The 19,480-nt window shown below is 55.1% G+C and overlaps 1 protein-coding gene across 5 annotated transcripts in view; it reads right to left on the bottom strand.

Annotated features, from left to right (window-relative positions):
- Positions 1–4,601: 4,601 nt before the first annotated feature.
- The window catches only part of MLLT6 (MLLT6, PHD finger containing), a 46,643-nt gene continuing 31,764 nt past the window's right edge, over positions 4,602–19,480 (bottom strand). For all 5 annotated transcript variants that reach the window (XM_027806562.2, XM_027806561.2, XM_055697472.1 and 2 more), the window contains exons 10-20: positions 18,533–19,123; positions 16,864–17,045; positions 16,002–16,119; positions 12,265–12,331; positions 11,749–11,891; positions 11,269–11,457; positions 10,980–11,068; positions 10,205–10,560; positions 9,960–10,068; positions 8,065–8,442; positions 4,602–7,227 (exon numbers count right to left, since the gene is read on the bottom strand). In XM_027806562.2, coding sequence (XP_027662363.2) covers positions 7,183–7,227; positions 8,065–8,442; positions 9,960–10,068; positions 10,205–10,560; positions 10,980–11,068; positions 11,269–11,457; positions 11,749–11,891; positions 12,265–12,331; positions 16,002–16,119; positions 16,864–17,045; positions 18,533–19,123 — 2,267 coding nt within the window. In that variant the 3' untranslated portion in view covers positions 4,602–7,182. The remainder of the gene's footprint in view (positions 7,228–8,064; positions 8,443–9,959; positions 10,069–10,204; positions 10,561–10,979; positions 11,069–11,268; positions 11,458–11,748; positions 11,892–12,264; positions 12,332–16,001; positions 16,120–16,863; positions 17,046–18,532; positions 19,124–19,480) is intronic.

Raw genomic sequence — 19,480 nt, forward strand, 5'->3', positions numbered from 1 at the left:
TTTACTGCTTAAAATAAAAATATAAACCAGGCCCTGGGGGGTGTCTGTGCTTCACCCCTCAGTTGCAATGTCACACGGAATTTGGAGCGTGGTCACAGATCAGCGCTGCTGGGCAGGATCCTGAGGACTTTTCAGAGTTAAAATGATCCTTGTGAACTAAACACGAGTTTTTCCGTTTTCGTCCGTTGAAAACATTGGTAGCACGAGCCAATTTCTTCAAATTCTGATAGATTTTTGAAAGATCGACTGAAAAAAAGCCCATGTAGAGCTTCCCTCCTGCCACCAGGCCAGCGTTGCTCCAGCTGGAGCAGCGGGTTTGCGGCAGGGAGCTGGGGGGGGGCATTCAGGCAGAGCAGCCCCCCCATGCACACCAAGGGGACAAGGGATAAATGGAGCCAGGTGGATTGGGCTGAGCCTGAACCAAACCCTCCCTCCCAGCACAACCTCACCAAAGGTCTCCGCAGCCAAAAAAAAAATCCCTGCAGCACCGCTGCTCCCACCCATCGCCCCCGTTTGTGCTCCGCAGCTCCCACCACCACCATGCCCCGGTGCTGGTGTCCGGAGCCGGGCAGCAATGGGCTGTGAGGGAATTTTCCATGCGAGGATCCTCACGCAAAACCCACGGAGCTGAAGGAAAGGCTCCACCTGCCCTCGCTGCCCCAGCCAGCAGCAATTGCACCGAGAGCCACAGTGACCAGCACCGCCAGAAGGACCAGAAGGGCTGTTGCAGCATCCCGTGGTCCCAAGGAGCTTCTCGGCACGATTGAAGCCACATGGGACACCCAGGAGCTCCTGCTTCCCACTGCGGGGTACCACAGAGCTGGGGTCCCTTTTCTGGTTGTGTGGGGGGGGAAGAACAAAGTGCAGGGGACTGGGCGCCCAAGCAAATGAGTCCTCTCTGCGCCTCTGCTTCCCCATCCGGAAAATGGGAGAAGCAAGGACACCTCTGAATTGCAGTTTCAGACCTGCTGCTGCAAAGTTACTATTAGAATTATTGCTACTTCACCCTTTCCTGCAAAGGTGACATCCACAGCCTTTATGACAACTCCATTTCTTAGACTAAATGCACGAAGGAGAGGCACCAGGGACCCATTCAGCTCCCCGCCTCAAGGCTGTTTTGATCACAGGCACTTGATTATTTTTACTTATGTGGGTTTAAGAAACCGCATAGCACAGCATAGACCAAGGGCAACGGTAAATAACAGAGCAGCACGAGCTGCCAGCTCTGACGGACTGGCTGGGCTGGAAAAGAGCCCTTGGAAAACCGCTTTGGGCACAGGGCTGCCTGCTCAGCCCCTGCCCAGCTGGGACCTGGCCGGTGCCTTTACCAGCAAACACAAACCAGAGCAAAGCCCTTGTCACCACCTGGAGAAGGGCGTGCAAACAAACCCGGCTTTACCGTGCAAGGGTTTTGGAGCGACCGGCACTGCTGCTTGTGCGCAGGCAGCCCCCGGTGCAAGCCGTGGTGATGCTGTCCCTCAGTGAGGTCTTGGGGACAGGTGGGACACTTCAGACCAAGGGAAGCCCCCGGGCCGGTGTCCCTTTCCCCGGTTCTCCTCTGCAGCAGGAAAGTGTCTGCGTCCTAGAGCCGATCTGCCGGTCACGCCAAACAACAGCCGCCTGTTCTGAGCCCCCCGGGGATCTGCTCCACCACCGCAGCGGGCTGGATCCCCGCTTGCTTCAGACATCTCAGTCACCTCTCACCCTGCCAACTAGCCTGAACATTTTACCCCCAAGAGAATGACACCATCTGCTTGGTATTTCTTCTCTGGAGTCTTCTACTGAGCACGTGAGAAGATCTCGTCTATGTCTGTATTGTCTTTGGTACAGAGCCAAGGGGCTCAAGCCATCTGCATCCCTGCAGCCTGCGGGGACGGGGATGGAGCCTGAACCAGCCCCGTCCCACTGGGATTCGTGGCTAGAGCACACGTGCCAGTGTGGAACCAGAGAGAAAACCAGGGCCCTGCACAGCCCAGTAAGCACCAGTGCCGGGGGAGCCCCTGTCCATTCAACAGCTGCACCCAGGGGACACCGGTGACCAGTTGGGAGAGACTTGGGAAGAGGAGGGCTCTGCGCAGGATTGCTCGGACGGCACGTTTCGTGCACCTGCTACAGATGTTTCTCCCGTTATCCTGGTCCGAGAAGACGCCACGACCTGCTCATCAGGCACAAAACCACTGAACGCGGCTCAGCACCTTCCCCTCGTCGTCCTTCCAGTCTCCATCCACGCGAAACAGGAACAGACACGCTACCGAGAGCCGAGCCGTAGCAAGAGGAGAACCACGCCAGAACCGCGCCAGCGGCACCTGCCTTTTTCGTGTTTCAGGGCTCCAAGAAAGGCAGCAGAGCTGGACCCAAGACCTTGGTGCTCCACGGCATCCCCTGCTCCTCCCTGCCAGCCTGTGCCGCAGCGCCGACCACCAACAGACACTTGCAGCTCCCAGCTACCGCAGAGCGCGCCCGAGCCCTCGGCACCAGGCACCAAACCCCCTGCCCCTTCCAAAAACCAGCTGCAAGTTTCCCCCAACGACCCCGAGCACCCGATGACCCGACTCTGCAAGAGCCGCCCTCGCCTGCCAAACTCCGTCTCCTCTGAATGACCCTTTAACTGACCAAAATCAACTTGTCGAGATAAAACCGTCAACTCCTGGGTCTCCAGTTCACTCTGCGCTCCCCTCCTGGCAGATCTTGGGCTGTCTGGAGAAACCTGGGCAAATTCTTTGGCCTCCGATTTTCCCCCGCCCCGGGGCGGCAGCGCTGACTGTTGGTCCATGAGACAGAAAAGCACTTGTGGGAGAATCAGGTGCCGGGGGAGAATTTCAAGGAGCCCTGTGAACCCAGAGGGCAAACAGGGTCCACCTCGCTGATGGGCTGTGACTGGGAAAAAAAAAAAAAAGGGTTGGTAAAACCAGCTTCTGAGGAAGAAGCAGGAGGAGACGGCGGAACCCTGGAGCCTGTGGGCTAAAAGACAGAAAACTACGCAGTTTTGGAACGAGACCCACGCAAGTGCCCAGCCAGATAGAACTGCGGAGCCTGGAGCGGGAGTTGGTTTTCTCCAGAGCAGGACACGTTTCCAAACCAGATTTTCCGCAGAGACCTCATCCCCCAGCTATGCAGGGCTGTCTGGGGGAGCGGAAACCAGAACAAAGCAGGACCAGCACGAGTCCTTCCCTTTGCTGTTGAGGAGAAACAAACTCTTGGGAGAGGGGAGGCCGGAGGAGCCGGCTGGAAGGCTGAAAAGGTTGGTGAGTTCGGTTTTGGGCAGCTCTGCGGATCAGCAGGGGCTAGCGCTCTTCTCTGGGGGGAACAGCCACCAACGGGTCCCCGCTTGCCCTGGCCCCCCTTCGCCCCCCAGGTGCCAAGGAAGGAGCCAGGCTGAGAACATCGCCCTGGGATGCATCGCTGCCTGGGACGGCGCCACGCGTGCCTCCGCGCGCCCTGCAGACAACGGGACCTCAGCACATACGCAGGAAGGTAATCACACAGCCCCTACTCTCCTGGCCATTTTGAAAGCCTAGCTGTATTAAAAAAGTCTTTGATATTAATATTAATATTATTTATTATAATAAAGAACAGTCAAGCAGCGTGAAAAAAATATATCTTAGCTACATTACCTTAAATTGCCAAAAATATACACATTTTTCTCTTTTATTTAATTAAAAAAAATCAAAACGAAAAAGACACATGCAACATACTAAATGAGACATTAGCATCAAAACGGGTAAAGAAACATACCCCAGTGCAACTGAAACACAGATAATCTTTAGCTTTTTTTTTTTTTTTTTTTTTTTTTCCTCTTTCCCCTGCTCTCCCTCTTTTTCACAGAGATACAAATGTTTAATCTCGACCTTCCAGCAGTGCCCCCTTCTCCTCCCCTCAACCTGCCAAAGGGACCTTTGGCTCTAGGACAGGTCGAGGAGATCGGAGAAGGAGCACGGTTCAAAGGGACCGGGCGCCTTTGGAAGATGTCAGAGAAATGTGTAAGTGCTCTATGTCTCTTCCCCTACTCGTCCTTGTCCCCCCCTGCTCCGGAGAGCCCCGGAGAGCGGACGGGCTTCATGCTCCAACTACTGCCACCAACAAAAATCAATGGCGTGGCCAGCACAGAGCAGGGGGAACCAGGGATGCAGCGTAGCTCAGCCCTCCCTGCTTTTAACAGCGATCCTGCCGACAAAACTAAGTCCTTGAATTCTGATTTCCAACCTCTCCTGACGCGTGGGCTCCCAAATATTTTTCCCAGTAGCAGTGCGGAGCCCTGTACAGCACATTTCAGCCTCCTGACTGCAAACTCACTGTTACGTACCTCTCACCGGCCCCCTGCAAGGTTTCTGTCGTTGCCCAAGGATTTTGGGCACCAACACACTGATCTGAGCATGGGGTTTGTTTCTCCTGGAAGACAACGCTCCTAAGGGATAGATACCTGCTAACCAGCCTTCCCTCCTTCCCATCCCCTCTCTTCCTGGTACTGGCATGTTTCTAATTCCAGGGCGTGAAATGTGGTTAAATTGTGGAAGAGTTTGCCCAGGTCTGGGCAGGCTGTCACCCCTTGTGGTTACGGACTGGTCTGCTGGCCATGCTGATGGTCTCTTAAAAGAGTCAAAAAAAAAAAAAAAAAAAAAAAAAAAAAAAAAAAGGAAAACAATAACACAAAAAAATCAAACCCCAGACAAACGCAGCTGGGCAAGCAGCCGGCAAAGACCACCTTTGCACATTCAACAGCCGCTGTTTTACCCCTGACACTTCTGTCCATCACATGCTGCCCCCAACCCAGGGATAAGGAACGCTTGTTCCCAGCACCCAAGGACCTGCTGCTGGCCAGAGGGCGGTAGGTACAGCCTTTACGGGGCATCACACACACAAACGGGGCACTTCAGGGCTGGATTTAGTGTGGCAGCCCCGAAACAGCCGTTCGGCGTGTTGCTCTCGTGCCCAACGCTCCTCAGTTGCAGAGGGGGCAGCAAGGCGGGACCCCCGCTGCAGAAAAGAGACCCCGCACGGAGCAGAGGGTTTGGGTGGCACCTCTGCTCGCAGAGGGGAGCGGGAGCACCACAGCTGGGGTGGGGGGGAGGCGGGGGAGAAAATGAAATGGGGGGGGAAAAAAAAAAAAGTGCAAGCACACAATTGTGCCAAGAGCAATTTCGGGGACAGGGAGGCAAAATGAGTCAAAGCGTTTGCAACGGAAAGATCTCGGTTCAGAGTAAGTCCCAGGTGGATGGAAGGTGGCACCGCTCAGCCCGTGCCCTCCTCGGGGGGCGGCTGGGGACAGGGGACGTGTCAGCAAGAGCCGCGTTCGGTGCTTCTCTCTAGGCTGTGCTGCAGAGGCTGCAAAAAAGGGACTTCTTCCCCCCCCCCCCCCCCCCATTTTTCTACTTTTAGCTGCCATCTCCATCTTTCCAATAGCTTCTTAACCTTGTTAAAACATTAGCTTTTCTTTATAAAAAAAAACCTATATATATATATAATATATATATATTTCTGAGCAGACAGCAGTGTTCTGCCCAGTTCACAGAACTGGAGGCTGAAATCAGAAAGGTATTTTCTCTCCTTTTAGCCTTATTCAACCATTGTGGTGACAATCTTCCAAACAAACAAAACCAAACCAAAAGAAATAAAATAAAATAAAATGGAAAAAAGATATTTAGCAGATGAGTTTTGCCTATAACAAGCTTTTCTAGTACTATCAGCACAGACCCACTGCTGACGAATTTGAATAGTGCAAACTAGTGTAAGAGGCAGTGGGAATGTGCTGAAAAATATCCATTAAGGTCTGACAGCTTCTTTTTTTTTTTTCTTTTTTTTTCTTTTTTAAGACCCTCAGAGTTGCTATTAGCTGGAGTCTTCCCGCCTGCCCCCAGAAGCTCTGGATTTAACCAGGGGATGAGGAAAAGAAGGGGCATTTGTACGTTTGACGTAGATGTTCCCCTTCCCCCGGAGCTGCCCCACCTGTCCTTCAATCAATCCATCGCATCCAAGCTCAGAGGAAGCAGATTTCTTTGCTGAGGTTCCAGGCTGCAAGACGGAGTTAAGGTCAAAAGGTGGAAAACAACGAAGGGTCCAATGTCCTAGCTCAGGAGACTGGTCATTGTCCCATTGCTTGGAGATCCCTTTTCACAAGTGCCCAAGACCAGTGGAAGAACGTGGTTTTGCCAGACCGGAGCGATTTGCGGTGGGTAAGAAAGAACAGGGACCAGATCTGGGACTCTCTCTTCCCCACACACATTCCTACCTCCCAGCTCAGCCCTGGGAAACAGCTGCCGGGTTCAAATGCACCTCCTGAAGCTGGCTAACAACAGGGGTAATGCTAGCTACAGCCCCTTTTTGCAAGCTGGAATTTTAGCCTTTGGAAATCTTGGAAGGAAAGAGTGAGAGATGGCACAAGGAGCAGGAGTGTGCTTTTCACGTGAAAAGTACAGCACCGAACCGACAGCAGCTGGCAGAGCAGATGTGGCAACGTCCTTGACAGAAGTAGGTGGCTTTCACCTCCTCCCCCAGCACCGGTCCTTACCCATCGCTCCACCACTCATGTCTGTTCAGGCTGGGTTTGGATCCAGCTGAGGTGTCGGGGCTTCGTACGATGGCTATAGAAAGAAGAGCATCCCAAGAGCCCAGCAGATGAAAAGCAGGTGAGAAATCTCAGCTACAGGACTTCTTCTTAACCTCCCCATCTGGACGAAGCAGACCACGTAGGCACTGCCACCACGTCCCACTTCCCCAGCTGTGTCACATCCCATGCTGCCTCCGAGGGCACTGCCAGATTCCTCGGCACCGTGCAGAAAGGAGCCCTCAGCAGAGGGACCTCCCTCCACCAAGGTCTTGGCCAAGGATGCTCGATGGTCTCTAGCGCCTTGGCCTGCGGGGCTACACACACGTCAACACGCTCGAGACTGGCAGGCATCTGGTGGTAACTCACTCCTCCAGCCTGCGTGGAAACACAGCTTCGCTTTGAGCATGTGTGGCACGGACCAGGGTGGCAGGCAGCCCCCCACCTTCACTCCTCGCGATACCAGGGCTCGGTCAGAGACGTACTGTCTTCCAAAGCACCTCTTGGCATTGCCCAGCGGCAGGAAATGCTTCTTGGAAGCCTTGTGCTCATTGCTCTAACAGTATCAAAGTTGACTGGAAAGCCACATTCCCCTGGCTGAGAGGAGTTGGCTGCTGGTTTGTTCGGGGTGAGGGGGGAGCTTAGCCCTTGTCCTGGGTAAGAGGAGCTCCCTTTTCATTCATGCTCTTTAAAAAACAAACAGAAAAAGAGACGCAGAGGAGACAGGTATCAGTACCGGACGGGCAGCAACCCAAGGGGGCAGAAGCAGAGAGCCCTGCTGTGCTGCGGACCTGGCCCTGCTCACCGCCACCGCTCAGGCTCCTCCGAGATCAATGGAGACACGGGAGCCCCGGGTTTCCCCTGTGCCCAGTTCAGGCCGAACTGGCCCCTCAACCCTGGCCTTTGGCTCCCAAATGTCTCCAACCAGGGCTGGACCTTCTGGGTACAGGAACAGGCCAGGGGAGGGATGGAGGAGAGATGAAAGTATCACACCATCAGTCCCTAGACACTGGTGTTCCAGTACAAGGCTGCATTACAGAGAGGCTGTAAACCTCTTCACAACCTCTGCTCTCGGGTGCAAGATTCCTCCTAAACCCTGGGTTTCAACATGCAGTCACCTTCGCATTTCCTCACGCGGCTCCCGTAGGGCCAGCACTGCCAGGGGGACATTGTCCCATCCAAGTCTCAGGGTGAACGGAGACAAATCTATGGCCTCTCTCTGCCTTGCTCCTGCAGCAGGTCTGGCGCCTGTCTGCACGCAGACACAGAAGGGCACCTCGGGAGGCTCTGTGCCTACCCACGACCCTGCCTGGGCCCTACAGAAGTCCTTGGAGGTAGGATCAGGATGTGACTCTGGCTAGTCAGGGATGCAGCAAAGCCAGCCGAGCGTTCTGGCCCTGTTGCCTAAGCGGCGCCCTCGGTCCCCCACGTTAACTGTAGCGCAGACTGTCTCTCCCCAGGTCTGTACAGCGCCTAGCACCACGAGCTCAGTGGGGTTAGGGTAGTGCTAGCAGCATACGCACCGTTCCTTTCGGGGTGTTGCCATCAGCCTGCAGGTTGAGAAACGGGTTAGTCTGTGCTGTAAGGACGGGAGGGATGCCTGTCCCCGAAGCCAGGAGGCTGTTCCCAGGAGCGTTGAGCGGTGGGGTGGCCTGGGGGGCCATGAGGGCATTGCTAGGGTTGAGCTGCTGCGGGGAGAGGGAGGCCATGAGGGAGCTGCTGCTGGGGGGCGGCTGAGGGGCCGAGGTCATCAGGGCGCTGGTGCTGGAGTGCAGGGGGGCGGAGGTGGCTGCCAGGAGGCTGGTCATGGACAGCTGGGACGAGCTTGTCATCTGCAGCCGCTGCAGCTCCCTCTTCTGCTGGATTTGCTGCATCATCTGGAACACCAGGGCCTGCTGCTCCTGCAGGGAAGGGCGAGGAAGAGAAGTCAAAGGAGGGGCAAAGGGCACAGGAAGAGGTGACACCTAACACAAAGGAGCCAGGAGCCACACGGGCACAGTCCACCCCAGGCAACGCTACTGGGGACACGGAGAAAGTCCCCTTGATCCCACCTCTACACGCAGAGAGGAACAGTCTGTCCCGTGTTCATTCACAGCCTGCGCTTAGGACCTTTCCAATCCCGTCGTTTCCTGAAGCGCAGGATTAACTAACCCTCCCTAAGACACCTACAGGCACACAAATCTGCTCAGCTCTTTCCACTCAATCGACCCATGGATTTTAAATCTGCGGCGTTCACCGTCCTGAACGTCGAGACCGGCTGCTCATTTCCTTCCCCAGCCCGTCCTGCTTCACAGCTCAGCCCTGACCCGCAGGGTCAGCGTAGGTGAGCCGGCCTCGGCCTCGGGGGGGATGAGGGCCACAGCTCACCTGCACCCCGAGGGATGCCCTCGAATCCAAGCAAACTGCGGAAATCACTATAGCAACCATCGACCAATGCGGCAGGCTGAGAGCTGACATTGTGCCCGTACCCACAGGGATGCAGCTGATGACACGGTGACATCAGCTGCTGTAAAAAGCAGCCCTTTGAAATTTGCTTTTCCTGGGTTATAAATAGCCTGACCCAGAAATCTATCCAAAGCAACGGGCCAAGTTCATGGGAGACATAAACGAACACAGCTTCATTGACGGGAACTGTTAGCGCTCCCGTGCAACTCACCGCAGGGGAGGGACACCAAACAGGCTTCTGCTGGGCAAATGAATGTGGTTCTTACACACTCGGGGGCTTGTTTACCATCGATCCACGCAGCCATTCCCACAACAGCCTGGGACGGGGCTGCTGTTTTACCCAAGAGGATGCAGGCAGAGAGCCAAGATCCTCAGAACAGCTGCCTGATCCTTTTTCTGACCCCGAAGTCCTCAGCCACCCACACAGTCCCCCTGGCATCTCCAGTTCTCCGTGTCAATGTGCCCAGACACAGCTCACTTGCCTCAGGACTGAACAATTTGGTGCTTATCTCTTTCTAACCTCAAGCAGTGGCTTCAAGCGAGTTCCTCTTCTTCTGTGGGCCTCAGCACATCTGCAAGCCCAGAGACCAGGGTGCTCGGGGCAGCAGGAGCAGACACGATTTGCATTCAAAGATGGCTGGAGGAGGTAACAGCACTCCCGATTTTACAGTGGCTTAGCGTTACCATGTTCTCACACCCTCAGGATGTGGGAAACGCAGATTAAATTTTTTCCTTTGTACAAAGAAGTTCAAATCCCCATCTCCTCTCCTCCAGGAGGTGCCGCACCTTCCTGCCTAAAGCCTTTCTCCTCACTCCACCCACAGCAGCCGGGAACCACGGAAAAGGCACATGGCTCTGCAGCCCTGTGGGCAGGGGATTCATGTGAAGGAGCGAGCCCGGTGTTTTGGTCTCTGCTCTGAGGCTTTCCCATTAAACAGTTCATCAGATAAAAGGTGCCAGCAGGCACGCTTACCGGATTAAGCGGCTGGGAAGTTAGGAGCTGCTGAAGCTGTTGGAGCTGCTGTTCGTGTTGGTGCAAGACGTGCCGCTGCTGCTCTGTCAGGGGACTCAGGCTGGGCATGCTGCAAGGGGAGCAGGGCAGGGAATGTCAGCACAGCCCGTCTTGGTCCTGCATGCACAGGGCCTCCCTCCCTCCCTCCCGGTGCTAGGCTTCTGCTGGAGAGGGCAGGGCTGTCCCCGCGGGCTCCCCATCCTCACCTGCTCAGGCTGGTGGAGAGCTGCAAGGTCGGAGGCCCGCTCGCCTGCGTCAGCGCGCTTGGAGGCTGGGCGGCCTGAGCTCCGTTCAGATTCCCCAGGATCCCGTTGATGGGCATCTGCTGGCCTCCTGCCAGGGTCCCCATCAGGCCGTCCACCATGGGCACCGTGGAGAGGCTGTGGCTGGCAGTGGTGCCTCCCCCCAGCCCGCTGCCTGCCACCCTGGCCAGGCCATTCACCTGCTGCACCCCGGGCAGGGGTAGCGAGGCAGGACTCTGCTGCAGCATGGGCAGGGGCGGAGGAGTGCTGTGGAAGGACAGGGAAGAGCTGCTCCTGCTGGGGCAACCTGAATGAGGGTCCTGGGGGAGAAACGGACATAAGAGCATCGGACTTGGGGCAGCTTGTGAAAGGTCAGCTCAGCTCTGAGGGTGCTTTGGGCAGGAGCTGGAGGTGGGAAGGGGGACTGTAAGTGCAAGTGCAGGTGTACGCTCAGAGGGGTCCCAGAACTCAGCCAGGCTTTGCTGGATGTCTAGAAGTGCAGCCAGAATAACCTAGAAGCATTCTCATCTCACGCCCGCAGACTCAGCTACTCTACTCAGACCCTCAGCACTGAGATGAACTGAAGAACGGGAACTCCAGGGAAAGAAACCTGATTTCTGGGCCTGGACTACAAAGCTTTAGGAGCTGGCTATCAAGTCACAAGTACTGGGACTGCACTGCTCTGTTCCCTCCCCAGGTCCCTTCCCCAGCTGGCTGGCGGATGCGGTGGCCAGTGTACCTCAGAGGAAGTGGAGAGCGAGTTCTCGATCCCGAAGCTGTTCTTGCACGGGGGGCTCTTGCTGATGCTCAGGGAATCGTTGTTGCAGACTGTACAGAGGAAAGAAGTAAGGATGCAGAGTCAGGGGTGGAGCCTGATGTTGCCACAGCAATAGCAGGGGACAGTGCATACTGCCAGTGGCTACAGAGAGATAAATGGGTCAGATCCTCCCCACTGTGACCCCCTCCTGCCCACCCCAGGGCACCACCATGAAAGGGCGCAGGGCGATGCATCCCACCGGTCCCCTCACCGTTGGGAGGCAGGATGTACTGGGCCTGGCTGCCTGAGCCGTTGCTGCTGGTCACCACGGGGAAAGGGACGGAGAGCTGGACATTGAGGAGCTGCAAACGCTCCTTCTTGGCTGTCAGTGTCATGATCTGCTCCTGGAGCCGCTGATTCTCCTTCTGCAGCGAGTGCAGGGCTTTGAGCATTTCTACAACTGCAGGGAACGGAAGGAGGGGAAGGGGGACAGGGTTGGAGGAGAGAATGGGGGATGGAGGAAAGAGGAGAAGGGGATCCACAGGAGGTACCACAATCAGACCACACTGGGGATGGAGACTGGCCCCAGGTCACAGTCCCACTGCCAGCTACTCCCCCACTGCACAGACTAGTGCTTTGTACCCCACCCGGCTCCTTTGCCTGTGGGCAAAATCCCAGCTGGCTCCCAAAGAAACATGCACAAGGACCTCTTCCCACAGCCCATGCCCCAAGTGAGCCCCAAGTGACTCACTGTTTACGCCGGCTTCCCCGTTGCCCTGCTTCTCCAGGAGCTGCTCAATGTTTGGAGTAGCCTGGGGAACATTCTCCAGCTGCCCACTGCTGCTACAGGACACCGTCTGGTCAAAGAGGGTCGGCAGGCTGCTGATGGGGGACCTGGGGAAGGGTTGAGGAGACGTCAGAGATGCTTCCCCAGTCTCCACCTGCGCTCCTCTGCTCCCTTCTCCCCACATCTCTGCCTCACACCGGGAGCGCCTGCATCCCTCCCAGCTTCAGCCTCCTCCGCTGCACGTCAGGAGAGCCCTCTGCTCCTGTTAGCAGCCCTGGCTGGTATTAAAAAGCAAACCTGCCTCATCCCACCCCATTCCCAGCCCCAAAGAGGAGGGAAGCAGCTGGCCCTGCTTTCCCCCCCCCCCAGCCCCCCGGTCTTCTTCCCTTTCCTTGCTATGTCATCCCAACGCTTCCCGGGGTACCGCCGTGCCCCCGCGGGTGCGGAGGCAGCAGGGGAGGGCTCCTGAAGGACACTCACATGGATGAGAGGCTCTCCTGGGGCGACGTCCCTCGGCAGCCAAAACTGCAGTCCTCCAGGTCCGGCTCTGGGTGGGGAGAGGGACAGAGAGGCCCCGTGTTCATAGGCGCCAGCCCCGGCAGGTGCCCCGGTGTCCCCGGGGGCGGCGGCGCCGCTCCCCGCTAGATGGCAGCACCGAGCAGCGCAGCGCCCCGCCACTGCGGAGGGCCCCGCCCGCCGGGGGAGGGGCTGGTGGCACTGCGTGTCACCCTGTGTCACACCGCCGCTGGGAGCGGGGGGGGGGGGGATGTCACCCTGGCAAGGTCACCCCCGCCACCCCCCCAACCCCCCACTCTCGGCAGCGGCCGGGCGAAGGGGCAACGCGGGGCCGTGGGGCGAGGGGCAGCCCCGGACCCGCGCCCCCCCCCCCCCCCCCCCCCCCCAGCCGCAGAAAGCGGGTTCGCCTTCAGCTGTAAAGCTGCGGGGGTGGAAGGCGCTCTGCTGAGCCTGCGGGGATGAACCAACCCCGCACACAGCCCCGCTGCACCCCTGTGCTTCCAGGATCTTTCCCGAAACCCAGCTGGGGTCCTCCAAAGTTTCCAGATTCTCAGCTCCTTTCTAAAAAACTTCAGTGTCCAGAAGCGGCGCCCCCCCCCCCCCCCCCCCCCCCATCCCTCTGTCCCAGGGAGCTGGGACACGACAGTGCTGGCGACAGAGCCGCTGCGCGCGTGCACACGTGCGGAGATCTCCCGTCCAAAGAGTAATCAAGAAGGGAAGTATATTTATCTGCCATTTGCTTTCCACCCCCAGAGCCTGCCAGGCCATAAACACACGTTCCCCTCGCTCTGGGACATGTCAGATGTTGTGACTACAGCCTGCACCAGCTGGCTGACTTGCCCCTCCTCTTCTTCACACAATAAGAGACATTTCTTATGTGCAAGAATCCAGGAAGTCTCCTGCAGGGAACGCTGTGATTTACAGTGTAATGCCCCGAGCAGGGTATTTTCTACTGCTGAGAACAAGCAAACGCAGCTGTTGTTCGGCAGCTCCTACAGACAGGTACGAGTGGGATCCTCACTCCTTCATCCCCACGGGGACATCCTTCTGACCATCAATTACAACCGGTCCACCCCTCTGGGGAGAAGCCACTGCTTTCTGGAGGTGACCAGTGGTTGCCAGTCAACAGCAGCCTCCCAATATAAGATGCCACGTGGAGACAAATCTTGATTTCAGGGAACACCACAAGGCATGAAATCTTCCTAAGTTCTCCAACCAGGATCAAGCTACCAGAAGGCTGGGAACGGTCAGACCACAGCACTGCTTCTCAGCATCGTTTCCACCCAAAGACCACCTAAACCCTTTGAAAAACATTCGCAGCCCACCGTGTGCAGCTCTGCCGCAACTGTTTGAACTTGCAACCCAATAAACATTCAGTTAAGCTTTGACCGCCTGCTTGTTACCGTCACGTTGTTCGCCTGCAGCCCAGGGAGACTGCACACATCTATACAATTCTGGCTTTTTGAAACAGTACCAGGCTCCGTATTCAGTTATCTCCTGGCCAACACCACCCTGTTGTCTACAGAACGGGGAGACGACTGAGTTATCACACAGAGACAGCACTTTCCAAGGCAGCAAGTATGAAAAAAAGAGGCTTGAAGACAACTAGAGAAGATAAATACATTTGGTCTGTCATCATAATGAGGCAGGATCCAGGACAAGCTGTGGGAGGAAGAACTAGACAGTAGCCAAGGGAGTGGGAAGATAAGAATCAGACTTTTCGTACTGCCAAAGGCACCCTGGTATCAACCTGCATCAGTGATAACAGTTTCTCAGTTCCCCCACCTGTAAGACAGGGTAACACCATTTCCCTGGATCACGTTAAAATTGTGAAAAGCTCAAATATTACTGCAATGAAAGCTATGTCTCCATGGGATCTGTCTACACAGACACTCTCAGGAAAAGTAATCTGAATTACAGAAAAGGCAGGATTACTTAAAACTTCACAACGCCCCGTTAATGACCTGGGATTAAAACAGTTACCAGGCTTTTAAGTGAAAATGGCCCCACGCAGGAAGTTTAATGCATCTTAATTAATCCCCCTGGGAAAAAAAAAAAAGTGAATTTGGCTTAACACCCTCTGGGCCACCAGCTCCAGCAGGAGATAGTGATGGACAAACCTTAAACGTGACAAAACCCAGAAGCTGTTGTGAAGGCTGCCTGGAACGGGAAAAAAACCCCCATGTCCTGAAGCTTAGAAGATCCCAGTCAAACAAAAAGAGCAATCTTGGAAATGGAAACTAAGGATCAAGCTTTTTTGAGCACTTTGGATGTTGGATTTTGCCTCCATGATTCATCCATTAGTAGCCGCAGGGCTGGAACAGCACCCAGACTGCCAAGCCTCCGTGTTGTGCCTGAACCACAGGGCTATTCCTGACAGTTCACTCTCTTCCTTCCCTTGTCAGCACCTTGCCAAAATAACAGCCAAGGGGAAGTGGCAGTGGGTCATCTCTCTTGCTGATTGCCACGAGGAAAGAATAACTCTTTGAATCGTCCCATTCTTTCCTTAATTTCAGGTGACTGAATCACTCCTGACTCACAGCTCCCGTGCAACGGCCTTGACTCCCACTGGGGTCAGCGGCGCAGTTCCCTTCCCATCGCACTCAAGCAGACGCAAACTGCTGTGGGGGGCACACAGACAAAATACTGCCAGGGACACACGGAGAGACAGACAGGCACCTTCCATGAGCTTGCAAAGGTCCTAAATAAGCATACGTGGTCATTCATGCTTTACATGCAGGCATGCACACTTGTTAAGGCAAGTAAGGGCACACTGGTGTCAGATTATCTGGAAAACTCAGAGCCGCCTCGAACGAGGACTGTGTGTTTTAAAGTGCTTGTCACTCAGTGTGACGCTGGGCAGAGTTTCACCTCCCAGGAGTTCAGCATCCAGCATGCTGAGCTGCCAGCATTTCTGGGCTAGGGGAGCATGAGACAGTTGCACCGCTAACTGCAACATCTGAAAATCAGGAGGGTGCTTTTGTTTAACTACTGGTGCAAATCAAAAATCAGGCCCACTCTGTTTGGGGAAAAAAGAAATTGTACGATACTTCAAGTTTCCTGCTTATTAACCAGGCAATTTTCCAAGAAAAATGAATTTGCCTTGGTGGGAAAAAATGAGCAGTTGTAAGTAATTCAGTGTTGGCACATTCACGTTTGGAAGTTGAAAACAGTAGATTTTGTTGCATTCATGACAAAGCCAAAGGGGAAGGGCAGAAAGTAACTCAAAACAGAAATGGAAGATGAAAATTAAGAGTGTGGGTTCTCTCTCATTTAAAAAGAAACACAGAAAACAAAACCCCAAGAAATACTTTTAACTAATTTTGAGCAAGCAAAAGCTCACAGTAGTTTTTGCTCGCTTTGTACAGCTTTGGTGTGTAAAAAGACAACAGCTCTCTGCAGGGAAGGACTTAATATCCTTGCACTTTTCTAGTGCACATCCAGGGACACACGTTATCCAGCGGACGCACCAGCAGATGTGCTTTTACAGGATTGCAAGCCAGCGCTTCATTAAGGCAAACACAAGCACCCCCTGCCCTGGGGAAAAAGCCACTGTCCCTCTCTCCTAGCCCCTGGCTCTCACACGCATAGGATGGGAGCAAGCAGGAAGGGCAGCTGGAGAACTATGGATGCAGTTGTCTCGACTCTTCCAGGGAGACCCCTTTGGAAGTCCAAACTCACATACCTTCTGATTCACGTACCTGCCCGGCTGCTTTCCGACTGATTTAAGAGCGGGTTGATTGATAGCCCAGATGTGAGGGGGCTTCCAAAAATATGTGAGGAAGGGAGGCTAAATGTTGAACCTGCCAGTGAGAACACCTACACGGCAAAACAAGGAGGGGTGGGGAGAGAGAAAAACGACTTCTGAAAAAGGCAAGAGGAAAGTAACTTCATTATTCCATCTCTTCCTGACTGCTGAACCCAGCTTGCTCATGAGAGAGAGTGTTAAAAATATCTCCTTGGAAGTCTCACTAGACAGTTGAAATCTTCCCAGCCCCATCTCAGAGCCAAGAGGTCTGACTGAGCCATGTTAACACGGAGGCTGTAAAACTAACTCTCTTCTCCCTGCAAAACACCTCTCACAGTGAGCTCCCGACAAAGGCCATGGCTCCGTCTCCTGGCACACGCTCAGCCCACCCAGCTGGGACGTGCGAGCCCTCCCACCAAGTTATCTGTGCTGCAGAGCAAAGGTAGGGCTGGCACTGGCGGCACGATCCAGTCGAGCAGCAGGGGATGAGCAGCACGGACACAGCACACGCCAACAGCCAGGCCTCCGCTACCTGGGCACCGTCTGTGCTCCCCTTACGGTCAAGGAAAAGCAATGTGTCCTTTTAGGTTGCAATTCCTCCCACCCCAAAAGAAGCCGCGTGGGCTGCGACACAAAATTGTCTACTTCTTTCTACTGACTCGAAGGGAAGCTGCAGTTGGCAGCTCCTCTCCAAAGTGAAGGAAGAGTAGCTGTTCCCAAGTGGAAAAAGCAACTCCTCTGTGCCCACAAACTGGCCCTGCTCTGTCCAAAGATCTCCTGAACTACAGTCCCTCTCCTGGTCCTGATGTTCTTACCTGCGTGGTGGAGACCGAGGAGGAGGAAGCTGGGATGGTGCTAGCAAAGGGAGACCGGTTGAGCTGTGGGAGAGACGACGTACCCTGGTGTGCCAGCAGGCTGGAGGAGAGGGGTGTACTGCACACAGCTCGGAGCACTCCGCCCCCGTGGGAAATAGGGTCCTTGTTACTGGTGTAGATCCCTGCAAGGGGAGGAGACGTGTTAGAGAGCCACACTCCCCTCCGATGGCCTGGAAGCAGCTGGCTTTCTGCAGGGCTCCATCTCAGGAAGGGAGGGTGGCACCAATGCACAAGACCAAGTATAACATGCACTTCCAGCATCTCATGGCCTGGCATGCAGCAAGGGTGGCCACAATCCTTCTACCAAAAGGTAGCACCGAGTTTTCCAGCCTTGCCTCCTCCCCCCTCCTTTGCTCCTCGCACCCCAACGCAATCTTGACAGAGAAATAACAGCATATAGTGACTCACCGAAGGCACGAGTCAGTGGCAGAAGCGGGTGGTAGACTCAAAAGAGTCACACTCTCTGCTGCCCTTGCTAGCCAAGAGACCAAACTCTTCCTGAGCTAACCTGTCTGCTTCTGTGATGCCCAGGGACCACGGTGGGGCATGGACAGATACATGAGGAAGAAAGGGTGAGGAGAGAACTGCTGCTGAGGGAGGGAACCCATCTGACTTCCCCTTGGCTCATGCACACAGCAGAGACAGTGCTCAAAGCTGGGTCCTTCAGAGCCCTGCCAACATCTCTCCGCAAGAAAAGAATGGGAGAACAAGCAGGCAGGAGAGCGGGGCCTGGCAGCCTCCTCCTCTTTGAAACATCCCTTTGTTGTTCCAGAGGGGAGGCAAAAAAAAAAAAAAAATTGGCCTAAGGTTGTGATTATGGAAGTTGCATCAATTCTTGCAGCTCCCCTCCCCTCTCAGGCAGCACAGACAAATGGGCCAGGGCTCCCAGGCACACACAAAATTATACCTTCCTCCCCCTCCCTCCCTTGCAATCTGACCTAAATTGGAGCATCTGCAAACAACCCACAATAGACCGATGACAAGTTCTGCTGCCAGAACAGTGTCAAACCTCAGCCCAGAGCAGCAGGCCCCTCCTCTGCCTGCTGCCTTAACCCTTTCCTGCCACATGGCCCGGCTGCCCTCATCCCTGCCAGGCCAAGGAAGAGGACTCGGGCTGGGAACAGCTGTAAGCCTCTCAGCAGAGTTAGTGGCATGCCAGTCTCCCAACCCTACATGGATGTGGTAAAATCAGGATGAGAGGTTCTGCTTTTAAAAGAGGGGTTAAACTCGGACTACTTGTGAGAGTCCCTCATTTAGGGTCAGATTGTGATTGTTGCAGTTTCATTTGTGAATATCCCTCTCTATAGCTTTGGAAATTAAGCTCTGGCTAGCTGAGGTTTTCCAGCACTTGGGCAAAAAGGGTTTGAAATGCCCCCCAGCTCAGATCTGTAGCCCAGCACCAATGATAAAGAAGCTGAGCTGGAGGAGATTCTAGGATGAAGGCCAAGATGGGAAGGGGAGACCCAGATGTGGATTTTTATAGCTCCTGGGACTAAATTAAAGGGACTGGACTCTGTGCAGACAGGTCCAGACACCAGCCAAATGTGATGAAAAAGACAGCACAGCTGGGAGGAACCGTGCACACCTGGAGCCCTAAGGGGGAACATACCTGAACCCAGCAGCGGCGACTCCATGCTGAGGCTGGGCAGATTCCCCGTGTGGCTGAAGGACCGTGAAGAGCTGCCGATGCTGGAGCTAACAAGGGAGCCCCCGGAGAAGGGTGACGAGGAAGTTGACGTGGACCCAGCCAGCTGGGCACCCAAAATCTCTTTGCTTTTGCCCCCTTTTGGCCTTCCGGGCCCATGCTTGTTTTTCTTGCTACCCTTGTGCTTCTTCTCCTTCAGCACCTCTCCCTCCTCCATGCTGAGGGATGGCATGCGCTTGTGGCTGCTGCTGCCTCCGCTGGTTCCACTGGTCCCCACCGAAGGACCGCTGACAGGGTTCGAGGCCTTATAGTCCACGGGGGAAGCATCACGGCCTCTCTGCTGGCTCACCGTGGAGGTGGAGAAGCGCATGATAGACCCAAAGCCCGAGAAGATCACCTTCTGCTCAAAGATGTCCCCCTTCTGGCCTTCATACAGAGGGGAGCAGTGGGAAGAAGAAGAGGAAGAGACAGGCTTCCGATACTTCTCGTCGTCCTGCTCAAGCTTGGGGAATGTCACAAAGTCCTGGGAGCACTGCAAGTTGCTGCAGGAGGTACCTGGGGAAAGCAGATATAGGAAAGCTCGTGATAGCAGTGCTGCAGCCCATAAGGCAACTGGAGCACAGTCACAACACAGGTCCTCTAGCACAGGCTCGTTATGGAGCCAAAGGCCATCCCTGTCACCTCCCAGCCCGTTGCTTTGATGCTCTCTAGCAAGCACGAGATGTGCACACAACCAGCAGCTTCACACCCCCCAAAAACGTGCACGTGCCTGCTCCCCCAGGCCCTGCATCACCGCTGCCCCCCCAGCCCTGCTCAGGCTCCTAGGAGATGGAACGTGCTAGCCATCAAGACAACCGCTCAAAAAAGAACTGAGCAAGGTCGGAGCAGATGGGAGCCCTGCAAGGCTTTGAC

Source organism: Falco cherrug, chromosome 20 (genome assembly GCF_023634085.1).
Source record: "Falco cherrug isolate bFalChe1 chromosome 20, bFalChe1.pri, whole genome shotgun sequence".
NCBI lineage: Eukaryota > Metazoa > Chordata > Aves > Falconiformes > Falconidae > Falco > Falco cherrug.